The 22,926-nt window shown below is 43.8% G+C and overlaps 1 protein-coding gene across 9 annotated transcripts in view; it reads right to left on the bottom strand.

Annotated features, from left to right (window-relative positions):
• Positions 1–22,926, bottom strand: part of FHOD3 (formin homology 2 domain containing 3) — a 525,593-nt gene that overhangs the window by 32,292 nt on the left and 470,375 nt on the right. For all 9 annotated transcript variants that reach the window (XM_036884979.2, XM_036884980.2, XM_036884981.2 and 6 more), the window contains 4 exons: positions 11,250–11,408; positions 3,277–3,459; positions 1,754–1,873; positions 902–1,063 (listed from right to left, as the gene is read on the bottom strand). In XM_036884979.2, coding sequence (XP_036740874.2) covers positions 902–1,063; positions 1,754–1,873; positions 3,277–3,459; positions 11,250–11,408 — 624 coding nt within the window. The remainder of the gene's footprint in view (positions 1–901; positions 1,064–1,753; positions 1,874–3,276; positions 3,460–11,249; positions 11,409–22,926) is intronic.

Genomic DNA, 22,926 nt, shown 5'->3' with positions numbered 1-22,926 from the left:
TCCCAAAGCAGGTAAAAGAGGGTCCCAGCCCCCAGGCCCCCAGAAGCCATTCTGTGGAGAAGGCAGGAGATGGAGAGCTCAGCAAAACCCCTTCCCCATTCCTCCCACCTCTGTCCACCTCTCAGCCTCCTCTTGTCTCCCATAGCTCAGGGTCGTTCTTGCCTGGGCTGGGTTTCCAGGAGATTTCCTCCACAATGGCCTGGATCCTGTGCCTTATTCAGACCCTCACCCTGAGTTCCATGTTGTTCCCAAGACCCTTACATAGCCCAGTTCTGCTGCTTTTGGTTCCTCTGGGGTTGCTCCTGCAGCTGGGACAACTGGGTGTCCAGCTATTAAGACTGTCTCTTTACTTATAATCCATAAACTTATGAAGACATTAACTCTGCACTAAATTTAAGGACTTGCAGCCTAGGGGCCAATGCTACATATTATTTCCAGCCCTATGAAACTGTTCCCTCTGTGTTAGATCATAGGGATGGCCAATCTGTGGAGAGCAAGGGGCCAGGCGTGCCCCTGTTTCCTGGCTCCACATCTCACTGCAAGGTTCCGTGGAAGTCTTAGGAGGAGCCAAAATGCATCTTTCTGACATTTTTGCCCATCTACAATGAGTTGGGGAGTTTGAATGCTGTGGAGCATCCAGTCTGGTTAGTAACACTGTGCAACAGTGGATGCAGGCTTAGGACCAAGATGGCAGGCTTGCCCCACAGACCTCAGTCAGACAGAATCTGACAGGGAACCAGCCATGGGAAAACAGTCTTAACGGTCCTTCAGAAATGGCATCAGACGAGTCATATTCACAAACTCCAGCACAGCACTTAGCCATTTTACTTAACAGGCCTGAACTCCACAGAGATGAGTGAAGGAGAGCCACCACCCTCCCCGCTGTGCTCCACAGACATACCTTGGCTGACCTGGTGATGGCTCCAATCTCCGAGTACAGATCGGAGCTGTCTGGGAAATTTTCCACCACCATGGTGCACACATGGTGGAGAAGAGATTGCTTGTGCACGGTGTCTTTAACTTCTGGAACCTTCTCGAGGTAGCTTAACTCAAATGCTTTGGCCTGTTTGGTAAACATTAAATGTAAGACATGAAGAAAAATTTTACACAGGCTCTTATAAAGGCACAAAAGTTTAGAATCAATGCCCTGCTGCAGTGGTCCAATATTTAGTTCCCCTGTGACTGAAGCTTCTCAGGCCACATGCTCCATCATCCTGAGATGATCACACATGGGCCAGCTACACTGAGAACGAAAGGGGCCTCTGGCCCTTCCCCACCACAGCCATCAGCCCAGGATGGTTTCAGGGCTCTCCCCCTAAAACAGGATGCTGTGGGGCTGGCATCTGGGTATCTGTAACTTCTTTCTCCCTTTGCCCTGTTTCTTTTCTACTTCCTGTTCAAAAATAGGCCAATTTTTAAAAGAAAGTTGGTTTATAATATGTGTAAGTACAAATACTTGAGTGATAAGCTCAGGAAAAGAAAAACAGGGCAGAAAAGAAATCTCTCCAATGTCAATTTTGAGAGTAGTCGAGCTTTGTGCTTATTTTTCGGTTTTCTTACTTATAACAACATACAGGTTCAAACAAGCAGGCCCTGATAATTTAAGGAGAAAATTCCTAGATTTTTCAGCAAGAAACTTCAAAAGTTGTTTGTTCTTTGGTGCTTTGGAGGATCAGAGGTACAACCTCCACCAGCAGGTGAGGGGCAGGGATGTTGTGACAAGGGAGGGACGAGGATAAGGGATGTGACTTACATTCGTTCCATTTAGAAAATTCCCGATGGCTAAAAGAGTAGACAGGATAAAGCCCAGGGTTTTATTGTTCTCCAGTTGATCTATCCCTTCCTTCAGGTCCAAAAGTGGTTCTGCTACTTCCTTTCAATTAAAAAAAAGGAATATGATAAATAACATACATTTTGTCTTTACTCTGTTCTTTTTAATTTTTGAATAAGATCATAAGAAGTGGACTTCTCAGTACAAGGGAATCCCATGTGATGGGCACACAGTAAAGTGCCAAAAGGTGACAGGGTAAAAGTCTAGGCCCCAGAGTCTTCCCATGAAGACCAAATGGGTACCTGTGGCAAACAGGAAGCTGTGCAGGGGTGGCAAGGGCTCTGGCTTTCCCTGTCCCTGCCCATCCTCCAAGCTCAGGCAAGACCCTCAGGTCACACTCTCTTCTCAGTGCATCCTCTGACCGTGGCTGACTTCCACGACACCCTTCCTTCACACTTTCCTTCAGCCTCTGGACTAGTCTTCCTCTTTGTCTTTCTTCTTCCAGTCAGGTGACACTGTGGCTTTACTATCTCTGGGCCACTCAGGGCTCTTAACCTCCCTTCTGGGCACTCTTTCCTGGCTACGTCTTAGCCTATTGTTTTCTAAAGGCCACCATCCTCATTTCTCCCACTGCCCCCATAACTCCCATTCTCGCACACTTCTAGATTGGTTTTGTGGCCAAGTCACACCAAGTCATCCCTGCTTGATTCCCAAATGACTTCAAGTGCAGTGGTTTCCTCCTGAGGCCCCTAAACCCATCCCACCTATCTGGTCCTCAATATAAGACCTTGCTGCCTCCTTTGCAGGGGGATGGAGATCACACAGCCTGTCCACCTGTGCTTTGAATCTGTCATTTTTGGGCACTTCCTCTCAATTAAGCTCACCTCTCCCTTACCTTCCATCTCTTGCTTTTCCTCTCCACTCATTCCTTCTGCTCAGAACCTGTAAAAATACTCACATTGCCCCAGTCCAGAGAAATCACCTGCTCTTTCCAGTTTCTACTGAAGACAAGCCTCCCCATGCCTACTCTGTGAAGGGCCCTTTCCTTCTTTCCTCCTCTCAACCTCTTGAACTCTGTTTCATTCTAAACTTTCTACTGAGATTCTCTCTCAATGTGACCCAGTGACCTGCTAAATGCATCAAAGGCAGCTTAAGTGATTATCATCAGGTAGCAGGAGTACAGGTCACTTTCCAGATTGTGCTTTTCGGTATTTTTCAGATTTTCTACAATGAGCATTTATTTAGAAAAAGATATAATAGGTTTTCTTTAAACAGTCATCTGATTTAAACCCACAATCAAGTGCTTGAGGCCGGTGCCAGGCAGACACTTTAGGATCACCCCTCATTGGCAGGCTGCTGACCACCTAGTGCAGACACAACCTCATCATAATCAACTTGCCCTTCAAATCCTTACTCCAGAGTGATACTTCACTCCTTCACCAATAAAAAATTGACGTTCTAACTCTGGGGATTAGGATTGATTCTCTGTCTTCCTATGCGCTTACCTTTTCTGTAGTTTCATAATCCATTTTGAATGCCCAGAGGTGGAGCCGAGCTGAGAGCTCGCTGATGGAGGAGAGCGTGAGCAGGAACTGCTCTGCACTGCCCAATGGCACTTCAGGGCTGGCCAGCTGAGCTTCCTGAATTTTCTGCTTCTCTTCTTCACTGGGAATCATGGTTAGAATTTTCTGGAAAGATGGAATTATATTGGATATTCTTAGTGATGGACTGTATCCCATCTCTCTGATGTTCCTAAATTCTTGTAATTTTCCAACCAGTAGAGATATGTTGTTGCCAGTGTTCTTATACAGGTGTTACATTGTTATAAACTAAATACACTTTAGCAAATAAAAGTCCCAGATAGCATCTCAATTTATATTGATTTGGTGTGAAATGACCTCTCTCTCTCCTTTAATATCCTGTTTCATAAAGAATTTAAGCAAGTTTCCCCCAAATTTTCAGGATCTTGTACATGAAGGGCACTCTAGGCAAGGAAGGGGGTTGGGAGGTAAGAGAAAGGTAAAAAAATAAAACAAAAGATTAGAGAACATATCCCTGTATCCTAGGAAATAAGAGTCAAACATGTCAAAAATATATGCTTTCTAGTACTTCTCATGGATTAATTTCAGAGCTTACAAAAATGTATTACTTTCTAGGAATTCAGAGTGACTTTTTTATATGAGACAAAATATAATTTTAATTGTTTTAAGTATTTAAGCTATATTTCAAAACATATGTAGAAATGAAAACACTTTAAGTAATATCAAACTCAAGTCTGATTGAGGAAAAGTCATAATGGTATTTATAAATAGCAAATCCAACCCACTAATGAAAAAAGTATATCTTTTTGCTTGTGATGGTTTCTGGTTAAAATCAATTATATAAGGCAGAACTGGCAGAAAATCATGAGAAGGATTATGATTCTTATAGGTTCAAATCCCTAGTAATTACATTTTAAAAGAAGGTAAAAATTCCCATAATGTGACACTTCATATAAACATTATTAAAGTGTTATTTTTCTCTCATTTTTCCTTCTCTAGTATCAAAGCACAGAAACACACATTGTGTCATACTTTTCATAACTTACATTAATTCATTAATCCTAATTGCTTTGGGTACTACTCTATAGTAGCAAGCATCTGGATAAAAAGTGGGAAGGAATTCTGGTTCTGGGTAAGATGGAGTAGGCACATTCTACCCTGTCTGCCCCACTGAATGCAACAATAAACCCTGGACAGCATGCATGGAGCAGCAATCTGAAGACTTTAAAAAGTACATAGTAGGAGGTAGATTCGGAAAGAAGACCTGAAATCGAGGTTCAACTGAACTGGCAATTAGTTCAGTTTCCTTTTCCTTTGGTATTCCCCAGCCTCAAGTCTAGGAAATGCTCAGGAATGCAATCAAAGGTGATCTAAATAATTGAGGATATACTATGTTTATGGACTGAGTCAAACACAGTCAAGATATTCATTTCCCCCAAACTGATCTATAAATTTAACTTGATTCCAATCAAAATACCAGCACAACATTTTTTTTTGGATATAGACAAGCTTATTCTATAAGTTCTATGTCAAGGTAGATGAAACAAAACAACCAAAACAATTTTGAATAAGGAAAACCTTGAAGGAGTCATATTACCTAACTATAAGATCTATAAAACTATATTAATAAATGTGGCATGCACAATGGGGCAGATAGAGGGATCAATGACTACAAAAATATAGCCCAGTCATTTTGACAAAAGTGCAAAGACAGCTCAATGGAGAAAAGATAGTATTTTAAACAAATGGTGTTGGAAGAACAGGAATCCATATGCAAAAAAAAAAATAGTGAACCTCAACTTAAATCTTATACCTTATACATAAATTAACTCAAAAAGAATCACAGATATAAAAGGAAAATGTAACACTACAAAATTTTAAGAAAGGATCATAAAAGAAAATCTTTGTGACCCTTGTGGGCAATGAACTCTTAAACATGATACCGAAAAAGAATAGTTCGATAAGTTGAACTTCATCCAAATTAAAATCTTTTTCTCTGAAAGATAGTGCTAAGAGAATAAAATACAGTTCCTTAAAAGATTAAACACCGAGTTACCATATGACCCAGCAATTCCATTTGTAGGTATTTGCCCTACAGAAATTAAAAGTTATGTTCACAGAAAAACTTGCACACAAACATTTGTAGCAACTTTATTCATAACTACAAAAAATTGGACCAGGCTACATATTCTTCAACAGGTGAATAGACAAACTGTGGTTATGTCTTACAATGTTGAAGTTCTCAACAATAAAAAAGGGACCAACTATAGACATATACCACAACTTAGCTGAATTTCAAAGGTATCAATCATGCTGAAAGAAAAAAGCCAGTCTCAAATTATGTGACGTTCTCGAAAAAAACAAAACCATAGTGATGGAATAGATCAGTGATGACCAAGGGCTAGAGATGCAGATGTTCACACAATTCTGATTTAGGATGTACCTGGGTGGGATTAGCAGCTGTCCTGCATTCAAGGACAGTGTTAACAGAGAGGGCAGTCTCAGTAGTCAAGCAGAAGCCAGTGATGCCAGCTGCATTGAAGATAAGTGTTCTGCGCCATAGTCAGAGGTCACAGAAGGTGAGCACCACATACCTCCTCTTCCAAGATTCTCAGCATCATGGCCCCAAACCCTCAGATTATGTGGATGGAATCTGAGCATCAAGGGAGATATTCAGCAACAGTATTCCTTGCTCCCCAACAGAACCATGCTATTGATCTTGCCTGTCCACATGGATGTTATTTAAAAATAACCAAAACAATCCAAGCAGATGTCGCTTCTTCAAAAACATCCAGGATTCGAACTAAACTAGTTTTCAAAATAAAAACTTAACTCGTTTTTATTTTAATTTCCTTAATGGTTAGATTATAGTAATCATGTGCAAGAATTCCAAAACAAAAAATCATCAACACTTTTTCCCCTTTGTCAGATGGGATTTTCCTGCAATGATTTTAGCTGCTTTTTTCTTTTGGGAAAGTAATCAGACACTCTTACTTTTGTTTTTCACTTCTCTAATTTAAACCATTTGTTCACTATTGAAGATTTATGAGGTTGCCATCTGCCAGTTAATTTTATTTTATTTTTTACACATCACTGGCAATAAAAATAGCTGTAAGACAGTAGAAGGGCAGGCCAAAGCTACCTTCTGTGAGCTGACGGCCCTTTTTTCCCCCCAAAAAACAGATGACGAGGGAATGAGAGTGAGAAGATATCTCTAATTTGCTCTTCTACCATGTCAGTGAATTTATTGATGATTTTATGATGATCACTATTTGGTTTCACAGGAAGAAAAACATCAAAGAAGACTATTATGTAATAATCTCAGTGTTTTTGAGTTTTGGCTTTCTCCCAGACAGAGTCCCCATGGCACTGCTTTAAGTATACAGGATTTTTAAAAATCTGATATCTGTATTTCAGAGAAAAATGGTGAAGGCTCACTGATTATGGACCCAAATATTTTGGGGTTTGGCCACCTCATTCACTTTCAGATGAGACCATAACAAGCAGTCATTTTCTTTCTGAGTTTTGAACAAAACCCTGGGTACAGATAGCTCTGGAGGAGAATCTAGCACAAGGATTTTGGTGACAACAGCACAACGTCAGAGCACTTAGAGCACAGGCTGGTTTGGACACAACTTGTACATTATTATGAGACAATGGTTTTCTATTCATGAACTTACTCTATGGAGGGACTTCTCTCTCTCTCTCTCTCTTTTTTTAACTTCTCAAGGTGTTTTGATAATATCTTCTTTCATCCTGTGATGACTCAGTGAGGCGTGTGGGGCAGAAATTACTGCTTTAAGCTCACAGCTGAAGTGACTTGCTTGAAGATAGGGTGGATCACCCAAGGCAGAGCTATAGACCACCTAGGGGCTACTCCTTATTTTCTAGCACCAAACCCGTATACCTCATGGAGATTCAACTGGAAATGCAAAACTGTCAGCGTGGCTAAGGAGTCCGGTCGCTGGGATATTCTGGCTCCCTGGCCCTGCTGCCTGGCCATGGCTTCTGCACTCAGGCTCCTCTGCATGCGCCCAGCACCCTCTCGGGCTGGGCAGATGGCACGTGTACAACACAGACTGCCAGAGAAGGTGCTGTACGTGGAGCAAGAGGGAGCTTCTGTTTCTAGCATGCCGAAAGGCCTGGCAGCCAAACTGGGCCAAATTAATGCCACTTGGGACTGTTCAATTGTGCTACCATTGGAGTAGACTCAGACTCTAAAAACATTAAAAAGGCAAGAAAAGGAAAGAAAACCCTTCATTATTTCCATTTGAGATAAACTGATGACGTTTTACTTGGGAAAACATCATTAATACTATTTAAAGATGGCTTTAAAATAGTGTTCTAAAGCTTAATACTCTTATGGAAAACTATTTCGTTAATGAAGTTACTTAATTGTTCCCTCAGGACAAACCCGGATACATATCATTGGGTTGCTAAGCAAAGCCACTGGATTCTAACCACGTGTAGGTACACAGGGCTTTGAACTGTGTCATTATGCTACAGTGCCTGCGTCCAAGAAGCAGATGGTTTGCAAGAGGCCCTTTGGGAGAAAGCTGGAAATCTTATTAGTAAAGATCTGTAAGTACACAACTTCCATCTCTTCTCAGTCCTGATTTAACTCTTGAACAACAAGCCTAGAGAATAAGCTCTGGATAACGGGCTTAGCACATGGGTCTAGACCAGTTATGCCCCTCAGGTCCCTGAGAGCAATGACCAGAGACAGCCCGTGATGGATGGGAGTTTCTGGATTCCATATCCTCCAAGAGGGCTGGTTTCCACTGGAGTCTTCTCGGCATGACTGAAGAGTTGAAAAATATACATAGTCTCTGAATTCACACAGGCAGTCTTCAGACCAAGGGTTCTTAATTTGAGGTCATTTTGCCTCCAGGGGACATTGGAAAGTCTGGAGATACTTTTAGTCATCACCATTAGGGTGGCATCTTGTGGGCAGAAGCCAGGGAATCTGCTAAACATCATCCAATGCAGTGGACAGTTCCCACAATCTGGAATTGTCAGCCTAGAGGTGTTAACAGTGCCGCTGATGGGAAACCCTGCTTTAGATGAAAACTGAAAGAGATGTGTTATTGTATGTGTTGCTATTACTAAATGTGAATTAACAGAGGACTGATGACACAATAAACTCTCAGTAAGGGTTTGACGGTTTTCTCCCACTTTAAATCGTTCCACACATCAGCTACTCCTGGTGGACGACCGTAGGCAGCACGATGATGCAGCCCGTGCTGTCTCCAGGGTTTCCTCATGTCCCCCTCAGATTCCCTCTTACTCTTTGCGGCACCTGAGCACAGACATAGAGTGCCCTCCTAGGCCAACCGTCCCTAAGGCCTGTGGTCTGCACTTTACATCCGGGCTCTAGAGTTTCTATTGCAATTTGACCTCTCACTGGCTTGTAGAGCATCAGACTGATGTGGGGACTCACTCTTCACCTTTAAGATGGGGAACATAATAAATAGCATGTACCTAATAAGGCTTTGATGAGCATCTGTGTAAAGCACCTACCTGGTGCGTGGCCCACGGGAAGAAACCTATGAAAGTCAACTTTAGAGCTGTGCTGCTCTTCCTATATCCGTCACCACTACTGTGGCTGTCATTATTCCTTCCTGGATCAAAAAGGTGCTCAGCTGGAAACCAGTCAGAAAAGGAAAAGGCAATTTGATTCATTCTAAAATGCAAGTAGCTTAGTACCTTATTGTATCTGAAACTTTCCCCACCCAGGGAGATCTACATTTCAGGAAAGAACAAAGGTAAAATCCAAAGGAATCAATCTCTCCTGATGGTCTTTCAAGTTCTCATGACAAGAAGGGGAAATTCTTTTAAAAGGGAAGTTGTCATTTTTTCCTTCAACCAGGCCAGGTCTGGTTATATTTGAAGCCTCCCTCTGTCTGAATCTGAAGCTTTTGCAATCTCTAAAAAACAGTGGTAAGTAAATAGGATGGCTGGAGTGTGTGCTCCAGCTGCCCTGGGTTTGTCCAGATGAGATGAAAGACACTCTACAGGTGGTTTGTCTAGGCTGGCAGCCCCCCCCTGCCCAAGGCCAAGCCTGTGCCCTTCCTCTCCCTTGCTCCTTCTGGGGGTCCCAGAGTGGGGTTGCCTCCCCCTTCTTGCTGTGTGGCAGCTGCCTTAATGTCCCTCTCTGTATGTTCCTGCCATCACCTTCTGTTCTGTCTCCTTTATACCCTCTGTCCCAGTCCACCACATGCCCTCATACCCTGGTTGCCCCTCGGATATGCTGCCTGGCCTCATTCCAGGGTTTGGAGCTCAACTTTCTGTCCAGCCAGAAAGAAAATGCATTCTCCTCCTTCTCTCTGCTCCTGGAACAGGGTGTGTATGTTCCCCGGAGTAGAGGTGCTTAGGCCTCTCATGGCTTCCTAGGGCGGTCATAATGAAGTATCACAAACCAGTGGTTTATAAAAACAGAAATCTATTCTCTCATAGTTGGAGAGACCAGAGTTCTGGTATCATGGTGTCGGCAGGGTGATGTTCTCTCTGAAGGACTTAGGGGAGGAATACCTTCCTTGCCTCCTCTTAGCTTCTGGTAACTGTAGGCATCCCTGGTGCTCCTTGGTTTATAAACACATCACTGTGATCTTGGCCTCCATCATCACATGGCCTCCTGCTCTGTGTGTGCCCCTCTGTGGTCTCTGTCTTCATGGGGCATTTTCCTCTCCACGTCTGTGTCCAAACTTCTCTCTTCTTAAAAGGATATCAGTCACTGGACTAGAGCCCACTCTAACCCAGGATGACTGTATTTTAACTTGATCACATCTACAAAGATTGTATTTCCAAGTAAGGTCACATTCTGAGGCTCAGGGTGGGCGTGGATTTTGAAGGAACACTACTCAACTCAGTGCAAACCTCTAGGAACACAGTTTGTGCTATGGAAGCCTCTCCTCCCTGAAGCACAAAGGCATGCCTGCCTGGCTGAGTTTGGATGCCACCTCGCCCCCCCACCCCACCATGCCCCACAGCTCCCTCCCACACTCAGGGCCATGGGTGAGTCGGCACAGTGGCCTGAGCCTGTCCTCTCTGCCAAGTCTTCTGTCAAGGGCTCGCTCTTCCTCCCTCCCATCAATGTTCGTTGATTCCCTCCACCCTTGAGTCTTTCAAATAAGACTGTGTATGAATGAACCCCAACTATGGAAAGGCTTTAAAGGAATCCAATTGGCAATCCAATTCCTTGCCAATAGGAGGATGGAGTGGGTGTCACCTCATGCCATGAAGCAGTAGCCTCCTATCCCCACTCTGACCCAGTGGGTCCTGAGCTCTGTCACCCATCTGTAGGAATCTTGGGTCCATGGCTCCACTCACTCTTTCTCCATTACTATAATATGAGATTTAACTTATTATAAGTGGCACCAGCCCATGGTTAAGGGACAACAGGGCCTAGTGGAAGAGCTGGGGAGCCATGGCTCTGGCCAGGTAGTTACCCAAACTCTCTCCACTCTTTCCATTCAAATCGACATATGTGGAAGACTCAGCTTCAATTCTCCAGCTTATCCACTGAAACATATCTCTACATACCCACATGCCAAGAGAGAAACAGCTACATACGTGGATGTGAGCACACATTGAAAACCTTACTTTTGAAATTTTTAAACACATTTGGTTTGAAATGATGTGAAAGAAGATGTTACCAGCCTCTTGAGGAGATGATCACATTCTTCCATGTTGCGGTAGGTGGTTAGAAATGTGGTCAGAAATAAACAAGGGAGTGAGATCTCTGAACTTCTTATGCACAGGGGGACTCCCCCAATGAAGACGTTAAAAAAAGTGAGAATTATTAACATTATTCAGAGTCTGGCTGAAACAGAAAAATGTCAAGTCACCCTGTGGAGAAAGTCACACTGGACACGGTAATGTTCTACATATGAGACATATTACAGAACACAAGTAGCACTTGAGAGAGCTCCTCTTACCTCAATTCCTTCTTTGTTTAAGGCGTATTCATCAAAGTTCAGAATGGCTATCTTAATTGTCCTTGGTGGGGGCAGGACCGTCAGACCAATGTTAATAGCGTTGCTCCTCTTGGGGTCGAGCACGATGATCTCCTGCCTTTTTCCATCTGCTGCAGTTTTCTGGATGATAAAATAAGGAGAATCCAAGATCAATGCATCATCTTTGTCTTGTCATTATTAAAAGCAAACCTGCTACTTGTTTAGAGATGAAAGCTAATGGCCCCAATTCAGCTCAGGGAAGGCCTGGCTGCTGCTCAGCACAGAAGAAAGAGATCAGGGATCAGCTCTGAGAAGCTGCCCAGCATGGGCCAGCAATGGAACTCCACCAGTCAGGCACATTAAAAGTAAAATTGATTTTCCTTCAATTGGAAAAGTGATATTTTGCAAGGAAAAAACAAACTTGTTTTTTTCCATAGAAGCAATGGAAACAAAACTAAAACCTCTCAGAGCTCCCCTCTTGTGGGCTGCAAAGTGTTGAAATATGCCCTGGTTGGCCATAGTGCATATGGTTGGTGCCCAGAGACAGGTGCTGAGAACACAAGCATGAGGAGGAGAATCCTGCACTGCTGCCTGGTCAGTCCCTCTGGATCCCCAGCTGCGTTGTCTCAAGGGCTGCTCTCACCATTCCAACGTCCTATACTCCTTAACCAGAGCACCTGCTACACTTAGACATCTGGGCAGGTGAAGAGGGGACTTCCAAGGAAGGTAAATGAAAGGGCACATGCTGCTAAAGAGGAATGAGAGACAAACAGACACAGAGACTGAGGAGGGAGCAGGGACAAGGGGTCCAGGTATCCTCACAGAACCTGTGCATAGTGGCCTCCCTGTTGGCCGAGGCTGGCCAGGGTGCTCCTCAGGGGCAGACCTGGGACTAGCACATGGCCAGAACCTAATGAATGTGGAGGTGCTGAGCCGACACTTGCCCAGGGCTGAGGTGACAAGGCCCACAGCTTTCCCCTTCAGCTCTTGGATTAAGGGCAGGTGGCAACGGAGACAAGTGGAGGAGACCCTGCTCAGCAAGCACCCTGTGCATGCTCAGGTTTCCCCTGAGGCAAACGGAGCTTGGAGAACGACTGTTTTCACTCATAGAACAAGCCTTGGACCATGATGGATAAGGCACAGTGGATCTTCTGAAGGAAAAGACACATTGTGGGAGGGCTCGGTGGTGGGGAAACTAGCTCACCTGGTGGTAGGGGGTCAAGGTCTGGAGGAGGTGGCACTTGAGCTGGGCCCTAAAGAATGTCTAGGATCCAGCCTGGAGCCGTGGGAAAAGATAAGGAGATAGGAAGTGGCATTGTCTGGGTCACTAGGACCTACCAGGGATGTAGCTGGAGGTTTGGGGCCCAAACCCAGGGGAACTCAGGACCCAGCCACTCCAACTCTATTGTGGGCAGGCCCCAGCCAAGTAGCTGATTGCTGCTCACCACTGGTCTCCTGCACTGAGGCCACCCTACTGGGAGCTGCTGAGTTGTCTGGAGAAGCTGGCCTCTGCCCCACCAGAGGCTGGAAACTGGCAAGGAGAAATGGACTGTGGCCCCTCAAGTCCTACTGAGCCCTTCCAACTCAATTGCTAAAATTCCATTTTAGATCCTTAAATATGCACTTGGGAATAAATTCAAATTTCTTCACAAAGAAAATAACTGAAATTTCCAGCTGTTTTGGGGTCTGGTGGCCAGGAGGAACAATTTCTGTGGGTGTGGTCATCAACTTTGAACAATGGCCTCCCAGGGACATGTGGTGTGGAAGTTCCCCCCTCTTTAGGGCAAGCTTGTCTTTTGTCCACTTAATAAAATAAGTATCAGGAGCCCCCAAAATTTAGCTTTGAAATCCAATTTACAATATCATTTTGTGTGTGGAATGCTAAGAAGGAATAAGAAAAGGTTGGACAAAATGCTGAATCCGGGCAGTGAAGCAGGACGTTAGGACTTACAATGCCCACGTTGGGGTGCTGAGGTGCCCACCCCTCCAGGCACTGCAGGGCACCTACCCAACACCCCTCCCTCTTTCCTGCTCACCAACAGGACCTTGATATTTTTTCAGGGTGGCAACATGTCAGTTACACCAGTCACTTTCCTAGACTCTTTGCAGCTAAAGCTGGCCCAGTAATTCAGTTCTGGCTTTTGTTTTCCTGATTAAAAAGGGATAGATCCTGTGGGCCATGCCTTTTGCCCTTCCCCCTTCTTCCTGCCTAGAATGTGGACGTGGGGCCTGGAGAGGCAGCAGTAAGCATCTCATGGGCATAAGGAATGAAGACACTTTAGGATGGCAGCAGGAAGACAACAGGAGCCCGGAGCCTGACCATTGCCCACAGCCAGGCTCTGGTGAGCGGGCATTGATCAAAAGCAGTGATGCCCTGGGAATCAGGAGTCCTCAGCCCCGTCTGTACAGTCCCGCCTCACTCTAGAGCCTGGAGAGATGGCTGAGCAGGCCCAGCCCACAGAAGCCTTTGTGCAAATGAGTAAAAGAAGGCCCCATCTGTGGAGACATAGCTCCATGGCAAACGCCTTGAGAGAGAAGCACCCCTCAGGTTCAGCCCTTCCCCCTCAGCCAGCGTCCACATGCAGTCAGCAGCCTGCACGGATCTATGTGGTGGCTCTGAACCCCATCCTCAATAGAATCCAATTTGTGCCAGTGGACACAGCCACATACTCCCCTGTCAGTCAGGGAGAAGCGAGCTGCCAAGCATCCTGAGAACCCGGGGAGAGCCAGCCCATAGCAGACTCCACGTTTTCAGAGTACTTCCACCCACTTCATGAAGAAAAGAATAAGAACTAAAATAATATCTGAAACTGAATTATTTAATCTCTGAATTTTATGCAAGAGGTTATTTTAAATGCTGCTTTTCATAAGTGAAACAGACTTGCATGGATGCTACTGGGCACTCAGTGCTTTGGGTCCATTCTGCTGGAGGTGAGAGAGTGGCCATGCAGGGCTGTCTGACTCTCCTCCCTTCCCACAATAACCTGGAGCATCACTTGCAAGGAAAAGCCAGTTCTCTATGCCTGGGAGCACATGTCCATGTTTAAGTAGCTATAGATTGTGATCTACTTAAATCATCTTTCATCTGAGTCAATGCCCCAGATCAACAAGTGTGACCTTCACTATGTCCTTCATATGATCCTGTGACAGAGTAACCATCACACATCCTCTTCCACAGAGCCTCTCACACCCACCCTTCATTCATTCCCACCACCTCTAACCTGAGTGTGACCTGCCCAGGGTCCAGCCTCCCAGAGCAGCCCATCACCAGCCTCCTGCTTCCAGTCTCATCTCTCCTTAGTCCATTCATCTTGCTTTTGGCTAAGAGTCTTTTTCAGACATCTCTTTCTTTATTGTACTTCTTTGATCAGAAAGACTGTCCATTGTTTCAAACTAGAAAAATAGGAGATTGGTCAGTGGTGGAAAGAATGTAAAGCGGAGGCCAGAGAAGACAGAGCGGTCCTTGTAAAGAAGGTTAGGAGATGATAAATGCCCTCTAAAGGCACCTAGAAGGAAGGGATAAGATGTGATGTGGCAAAAGTGGAACAGGAGTTGGGGAAATGCCATGAGGTAATGCTTCTAGGCCAGAAATAAGGAAGTTTTGCATTTGATAGGAGACCAGACACATTCCCTTAAAAAGCACACAAACGAAGAAACAAAACACCAGACCCTCCTGAAATAGCACAAGGCCTTCCTGAAGGAAATGAAATTTTCTTGAGAGTAATGAAGGAAGAGGTGAACAAATAGGAAACATCACATTCCCAGATAGGAAGTCTCAGTGTTCTAAGGATGTTCATTATTTCTCATCTATTATGCACATATAAAATAATTTTAATCAAATTTTAACAAGATTTGTTTTTGGAATTTAAAGAATATTCTAAAGTTACTATGAAAAAGTATGTGTATAAAAAGATCAATAGTAGAATTAAGTACAGTCTTTGCCCAATCATCTATAAAAGCTTATTATAAAAATGATATGATTAAAACGTGTGGCACTGGCACTAGAAAAGCTAGAATAATAGAACAGAACAAAATGAAAAAGCTGTCATAAAATGGTCCATGGCACTGCCACAGAGACTCCATGATTAGTGAGTTATGATTCATTTTATGAAAGCCTGATTTGTAGTATGGAACAAAGAAAGTAATTTTAAGTAAAGAAAACCCAATATGGCAGGTTAATATCATGATAGACTGGATTGACTGACATCTTCCTTAAAAGGGAAGGCAAGAACACAGGCCTGTGTGGGAAGGGCCAAGGGTCACCGTGGTGGGAGTATGCCAGACCCCACAAGACCCCCTTGCTGACTGGAGTTTCAAGATATTATCGGTGATGGTCCGTGACAGCAAACCCTGAGCAGAGGCAGAAAAAGCTGAGAAAGAAGCTCAGCTCTCCAACACTGTGTTTCTGATTGGCTGTGTGTCTTCCCATATTTATTTACTTACTGCCTGCCTTTGTTACAGATTCTGTTTTCTTAAACAGTTATTTCCCAAGTGCCTGTTTGTTGACTACTCCTCAAGTGGGGGTATTTCTATGGAGATTAACAAAAAATGTGTATCTGTGGAGGGCCGGGATGCCCCTGACACCAATGGCCAGTCCTAGGGCAACAGGAAATGGGGGTTTCTGTCTCAAGTCTTTGATAACAGGTCAGTCAGCCAAATGTTTGCCCCATTCCTCAGTGAGTCCCAAGACCTATCAAGGAGAAAGGATGTTCAAACTAGGTTCCTGAGGGCCCAGAGTCCAAGCACAGGATGCTAGACTAGAGGTTGGCTGGCAGTGAAAATGGGAACTGTCACTGGTGTGAGATGGTTCTCCCAGCAAGAGAGTGGAAATGAGGTATTGTGGGGGAAATCCCTGTGGAACTGCCTTTGAACATGCTACTTTTCCAAATACGTCTAAAAGTGTTCAAGGGAAAAAAGGAACTGGCTTCTTCAAGGTGGAAAGGGTACCCTGGCAAGAAGCCAGCCTGTTTTTGTTTCCAGAAAGCCTAGATAAGCTGAACTCCTGAGCATAACCAGGTGGTGACACCCAACATGTAACAGAGCACCTCCTTCGAAGCTCCAACTATCAGGGAGCCTCCAGCACGCCAATAGTTGCCCTTGCAGAAATATTATCTTTGGAGAAATGCTTCAGGCTTGGATGCCATATAGGGCTTTTGTTCATTTTTGTTTTTTACTCAGCCAAGAAGACTGCGGGGAAGGGGGAGGGGCTGTGAATAACTGGTGAGAGAAAGGGGTTACCCTCCACTGAAAGAGATGTTGTCAAGGCTAGCAGAGACCTCAGAGAAAAGCGGCAGGAAGGAGGGCACTAAGGCAGTTTGACTCCTTTCTTCCAAGCTGTCCAAGAGGGCTGAAGGTCCAGCTTCCAGGAAGACCAAAGCGAGCCCTTCCAGGAAAAGGCTTGAGATAGGCTGCACCCAAGGCTACAAGAGTTTCAGGATTTCTGAGAAGCACAGAGGTCTGGTTTCTTCTGCCAGCCTACTCCCACTCCTGAGGGGAAAGCAGGCTCAGAGAGGTTGACTAACTTGCTTAAGGTCACACTGTTAGAGGCAGAGTCCAGACTAAACAAAACTTAAAATTTCAATAGTAAAGCATGTAGGTTATTGGGGGGAAAGGAAAAGACTTTTCTAAAATGACAAGATGAAAAAATTCCCAAGGGAAGAACATGAAGAAGGGTTCAGAGCATGAACTTGCAAGTGGCTGGAACAAAATGGGATTCAGGGATCACATGGGCAGACTCAGGATGCCAGAAGGGTAACTGGAAATATCCAGAGCATCAAGTCATCCATGTGGGTCAGCTGGGGTCTGACCCATTCATGTCCATCTGACATTTGCAAGTCAATAGACCTCTCTGTGCCTCAGTTTCCACTCTGGCACCTATCCCTCAGGGTTTGTTGTGAGGATTAAATGAGACAATGGAGTTAGCACAATGCCTGGCCGATGGTAAGCATTGGGGAAGTGTCTGCTAGGACCATTAGAACGGCATTACTGGTATGAATACGTGGAGAATATTTATGACAATGCAGGGAAAATAAGAGTTTTCGAAGAATTGACTGTTTGCTATTTTCACTACTAATGACTCCTTTTTATCACTTTTACTCTATACATTGTATTTTTTAAAAATGTACTGATGTATATTTTTCACAATTAATGTACCTCCCACATTTACCAATCAGAAGCACCTACATAAATAGGAAGGTTAGATCAGATCAATGACCCCACCCTGGATAGGATAGTCCCAGGGAAAGTATGGAGACTTGATACTTAGAGCTGCTTCCCAGGGGCTGGACAACTCACATGGAAACTTGTGAGTCAATGACAATAGCTCATGGATGCTCATTAGAGTCTGTGCAGACCCTCAGGTACATGGGTTCCCAGAGAAGGAAACAGATCTAGCAAAAAAGCATGCCTTTTTGAAGGAGTACATCTTGCAAAAGAGATGGTAGAGAACATCTTGGTCTCTGTTTCTAATGAAAAGAATGCCATGATTTCTACAGGCCAAATTCCCCTCTGAGGCTAACGGACTAGACTCCAGGATGAATAGAAAGGGGAGTTCTAGAGAAAGATCAGGAGATTTTTCTTCTTTGCCAGGAGATATGGTTGCCTCCATGACTGAGAGCAGAATGGCAGAGCATATCACCATCTGGGAGAAACTCAGCATCATTCATCTGAGGAGGAAATAGGTTTGGTCAATCTGTGGACACTTTCTGAAGGAAAACCAGAAAATGTAGTTTATTTAGACCAGTGCTTTACAATGTCTGATGCATAAGAGAATCTCCAGGGATTTGTTTAAACAATAGTTATGCCTGGGTCCAGCCTCAGAGACCTTGATCTCCTCATTCAGAGATGGGCACAGGGTTTATGGATGTTTAAAAGATCTCTCATGTGACTGGAGTTACTCAGACTTCAAAAAGTCTGAATTCTTTGGAGACAGGATTGTTGAGTGAGTAAAAGTTGTTCTTTCAAGAAGAGAAATATAATTTAAAAATAGGAGAGAAAAGATGTAAGGGGTAAGGGAACCCTTCTTAGGACAGAAATACAGCAACAGCCCCTGCCCCAATTCCAAGATGCAGCAATGACTTGTCCTGCCTTTTTTATGAGTGGTTGGGGGATAAAGCCACAGACAATGCAGGAGTTCTTAATTGATGTTAAAATGAGCCTGACATGCCCACCAAATGCCAAGCTGATCCAAATACTAAGCTGAGCTGTCAAGTTACGGAGAAACAGTCCTTCCCTACTAAGGGGCAATGCAGCCCGGGAGTTTCTGGGGTTGGGGGCAGCTGATTCCGGAGGACACAGCCACATATCCTGGTAACACCAGGCAACTGAAACACAACAATAAAATGGAAAACCCTGCTCCACCTCTCCACAGAGTCCTGGGGCTCTGTAGTCCAGAGAAGGGCCACCGAGAAACTTCCTCATGAGGGGAGAGTATGAGATGTGAGGAGCAAGGAGGTGGCGTGGCCAAAGGCAGCAGCATGCAGTGTGCACAGGTGCATAGGGCATGTTTTCCAGTTTCCTGAAATGCTGACACAAAGGATCACCCCTTTGAATTAATTTTACTAGAAATAAAGGATGTAACTTTTTAAAAGTGGATATTAGCAGATAAAACTTGTCACCCCAGATGGGATTGTGGCTGAAAATAGAAACAGGACTAAGGTCATGCTTTATCAAGAGAGCTCTGAGTCTGGAGAATACCACGAGGTTTGAGAGTGCTTCTATGAAAGGCAGCCAACCTCTCAAAACACTTCTCAGCAGCACTGTCACAGGCCCTGCGTCTGGCTCAGCAAGACATCAGTTCTGGAAATAGCAAGTCATTCCTCCTTGCTCCCGGTCAACCGCCCAAAAGTAATGCTACAGTCATTTTCAAAACTATCCGTTGAGCAAGTGGCACTGATGACGAGGCCACAATACAGACAGACATCGCAAAGATGTGACAATGGCATTGTCCTAAGTCCTGTAACAGCAGCAATGGCAATACACATGGGAACACATTAAGGCAGAAAAAGAACAACTAAACATCAACAAATTCTAAATAAAGGCTAAAAAACCTTTAGTTAGGAATAAAGCTTTGGAAGAATTTGCCAGAAGAGGCTAGCCTTACTGTTAAGTTTAGGTAAAGTAAGTATTAATTTCCCATATTTGCCCCTTGAATCTTCTATAACCAACTGGACAACAGTTCCATGTCCAACGTCAATGTAGTTTTACCTAGTATGCTTGCCAGGAGATGTTTGAGAGGAAAAGGGAGGGCCCTTGATAATTAAGCTGGGGACAGCAGGCATGCGCCAGGGCCCTCTTGTGCACACTAGGATGTATGATCCTCCTTATGCCCCATAGTTGCATTTGGGATTTCCAGGTAGAATTCAGATTTTCTGAGGGTGATGCTAAGTGAAATAGCATATTCTCTTACACCCTTAACTTGAATATAGGGTAGGGAGATTTTACTCTCTTCTCAGGAGAAGAAAATGGAAGAAAGGGTGGGAGAGTCCACGTGGAAAATGATAGTGGGGAGTAATGCTGCCATTTTTCACTTAAAATCAATGATTCACAACTTTGTTTGAGTCTTTGGTGAGCTTTTAAAAATAATCCAGGCTGGGGCTTACCCCAGACCAAATAAATCAGCATTTCTGAATTTTTAAAAAAAGAAGTTGCTGCTAATAGTTTCTGATATATTTTGAAACTTCAAGATTACTAATGTTGAACAAATTTTCCAAATCCATTCTGGAGCCCCCCCATTCCTGTGATAAACCCGATGAACCCAAGAGAATGAGACAGCATTGAGTCCCCAAACGGGAAACCAAGTCTCCTTCTTCCTTCCAGTCCCTTCCGCTCCATCCTTGTCTTGGTCTGCCTGTAATCTGGAATATAAACTTGTCCTTTGGGAGCAGGAGGGACTTTACTGCCCTTGATTAGGCAGGTCACCTTCTGGGGCTCCTCAGGATGGTGTCAATTCCATGGGGAATCCTAACTCCATACCAGGCTGTCTGCCCTGACATCTTTTCCTGGGGTCACTGTAACTATCTCCTGTGTGATTCACATCTTAGACCAGCAGTAGAAACACAATATGATGAAATTTAGAATGGATTTCTTTCTTCACAAAACATAATTAAAGTCATCTTACTAAGAAGCTGTATATTTTCTGCTGCGAGAAAAAAGTAGATCTAGTTGCAGAAACTATTTGAAAAAAAAATAGTACATCTTTCTGTTCTTATTTCCATAAGTGGTCACCCAGTCTTAGATCTGGCACATGAATCTTTGTTTTGGGGGATGACTTGGCTGGTCTTAACCATGTCCTAGAACTTTGGTCTGCTGTAAATTTTCTGAAAGAAACTAAAACAGATTCCTTTGCTCTGTGCTGTCTTATGAAGTTTAGCTCATTTTATATTTGTTGTGCTCTAGTTGTTTAATGAAAAACTTCTCCTGAGCTAGAATTCAGAAGTGGCTGTTTATAGCTGTGTTGTATGAAAATCACAGTCAAGGATTAGAAACAGAAGTAAAATTGGTTATATCATTTTCTGTAACATATACATAATGGATTCAACTCTCCATGTGATATGCTTTAATCCTAACTTGCATTCTCACATCTTGTAACATTTGTAAATTAGCCTCTGCTCACATTTCTTATCCCCCAAAACACAAAGGTATGGGCTCCTGGGTCATGTTAGAACATTCTGAAATCAGTTTGGTAAATTTTTCAATATGTTACTTTCCCCTTATGCTCTCATTTCATAAAGACTAGGCAAACATTGGTCCTTTAGCTAGGCAATAACATATTTTAAGAGGTCCTCACCTACTTCGAGCAAGAGTGGAACTCTGGCCACAGAGAGGGCACCAACCAGACTCTCATCACTGACCACAATGGGACTGAGAGAGCAGGTGAGCCATTTGTTGTGGATCTTTTCAAGGAAGCATTCATCCATTTCCTTTGTAAAAATGAAGTGAGAAGTGCCTTCACTGCCAAACTGTTATTCCCTTTTATTCCTCCCACCCTGAGTCAGGCCCAGCCTCATTCCAGCAACTGTCAGGGGTCATGAGCAACCAGGGGAAGCCTAGAGGCTGCAGCCAGCCTGATGAGTCCATGTGGGAAGGAGACTGACCAGCCAGATCAGCAGATTGGAGGGTGCTGTGCACTCAGGTCCTGAGTAACTCCTGGAAGCTGGGACTACTGTTTTAACCCAGCCAGACCAGTCTTCCCCCAAATGCCAGGCCTCACTGTAAGAACTGAAGGGGGCATGGGGATGGCTCAGCATCATATGTTACCAGGCCTGGGAATGTCAGGATACACAGACACCAAGAGCAGGTGCCCAACATCACTCCTGGGTATTGTTTTCTAGAAGGGACAAAAGGTAGTCTAATTTTAGCTAAAGGAGAGGATTGGTTAGGCATGATTTTCTCTATTGGATTCTAGTGATCTGAATTTATAAACAGAAGAAAGCTTTAATTCTGATTTAGGGGGATTCTTGCAGCTGGAAATGGGTTAGATTCACATCTTCACTAAGACTGGGCAGAAATGGACACCAGGGAAAAGGTCAACTCAGGATGAGCAGCAAGCAGATCCCCACACGAGTTTTCACATGCAGCCAACCGATTACAGCTCCCTGGTGCGGCCTTTCAGCATCACACAGTGACCAGCACTGATGGTGTCACTTGGCTCCTTGTCTGTAGGGCACTCTTGTACATACTTTTTGATTCCGAATCAGTGCCCAACTGGCAGGTTGGGGAGCCCAACTCTGACAGCTTTACACTCGCCCAAAATGATGATAAATGGAACAACACATGCATCTAGTATTCATTCATGGTAATAAGTTCTTGTGTGTTCACTCTAAATGATATTCTACAAAGTATTTTTATAACCCTAGTTCCAGCGAAAATAGTCTTAAATCTGTTTTAAAACTGTAATATATCCAGAATCACACAGTTTATACAAAAAAACAACAGTTCTTTTAGCTATGTAAAGGAGACCCTATTAATGCAGTGAATCATTAGAAATAAAATCTGTGATCCAGTATCCTGCAGCTTCTTTGTCAGTGTTCATTAGCCATGACCTTACATTTGATGTCCAATAACTTCATATACAGAGCTGTCCACTTATGAAAGTGCATATGACATCTCTGTTAAAAATATCACAGCAATGCCTACAGAATCCTCAAACATTTATGAAAAATAAGAAATCTAGATGCATGTGTAATATTACAGGATACTAACTATATGGCTATTTGGAAACATCTAGATAGGTGCAGCATGCAGATTCAGCCAGGGCATTATCCAAAAAGATGCCTCTTGGATTACTGCCTTTGCAAAAGCATTGTGTGGTTATAGCTGAGGTTCAAATCACCACTATCAATCATAATCAATGAAGGTGAAAGTAAATACACACATCCCTTGGATAAAGTCCACACATTAGATAAATTAGTGTCAACTTTTCTCTAGTTAACATCAACATTATGCTTATATCCCCTGGTTAAACCTTTGTCTTTTCCTCTAGGTTATTTGGATCTTTGAAAGTTCCTTTGCCTAATAATGTTAGTAAACTACTGTCGCTGTTAGGTACTAAGGGTCTCTAACTCATTAAGCTGACACCTAGCATATGGCACAAAGAGTATTATATTACAGGCATAGTCCTTATTGTAGTAAGTACTCTGTCTATAGTACTTGGATTTTT

Source organism: Manis pentadactyla, chromosome 6 (genome assembly GCF_030020395.1).
Source record: "Manis pentadactyla isolate mManPen7 chromosome 6, mManPen7.hap1, whole genome shotgun sequence".
Classification (NCBI taxonomy): Eukaryota; Metazoa; Chordata; class Mammalia; order Pholidota; family Manidae; genus Manis; species Manis pentadactyla.
This window is presented reverse-complemented; position numbering and strand designations above follow the sequence as displayed.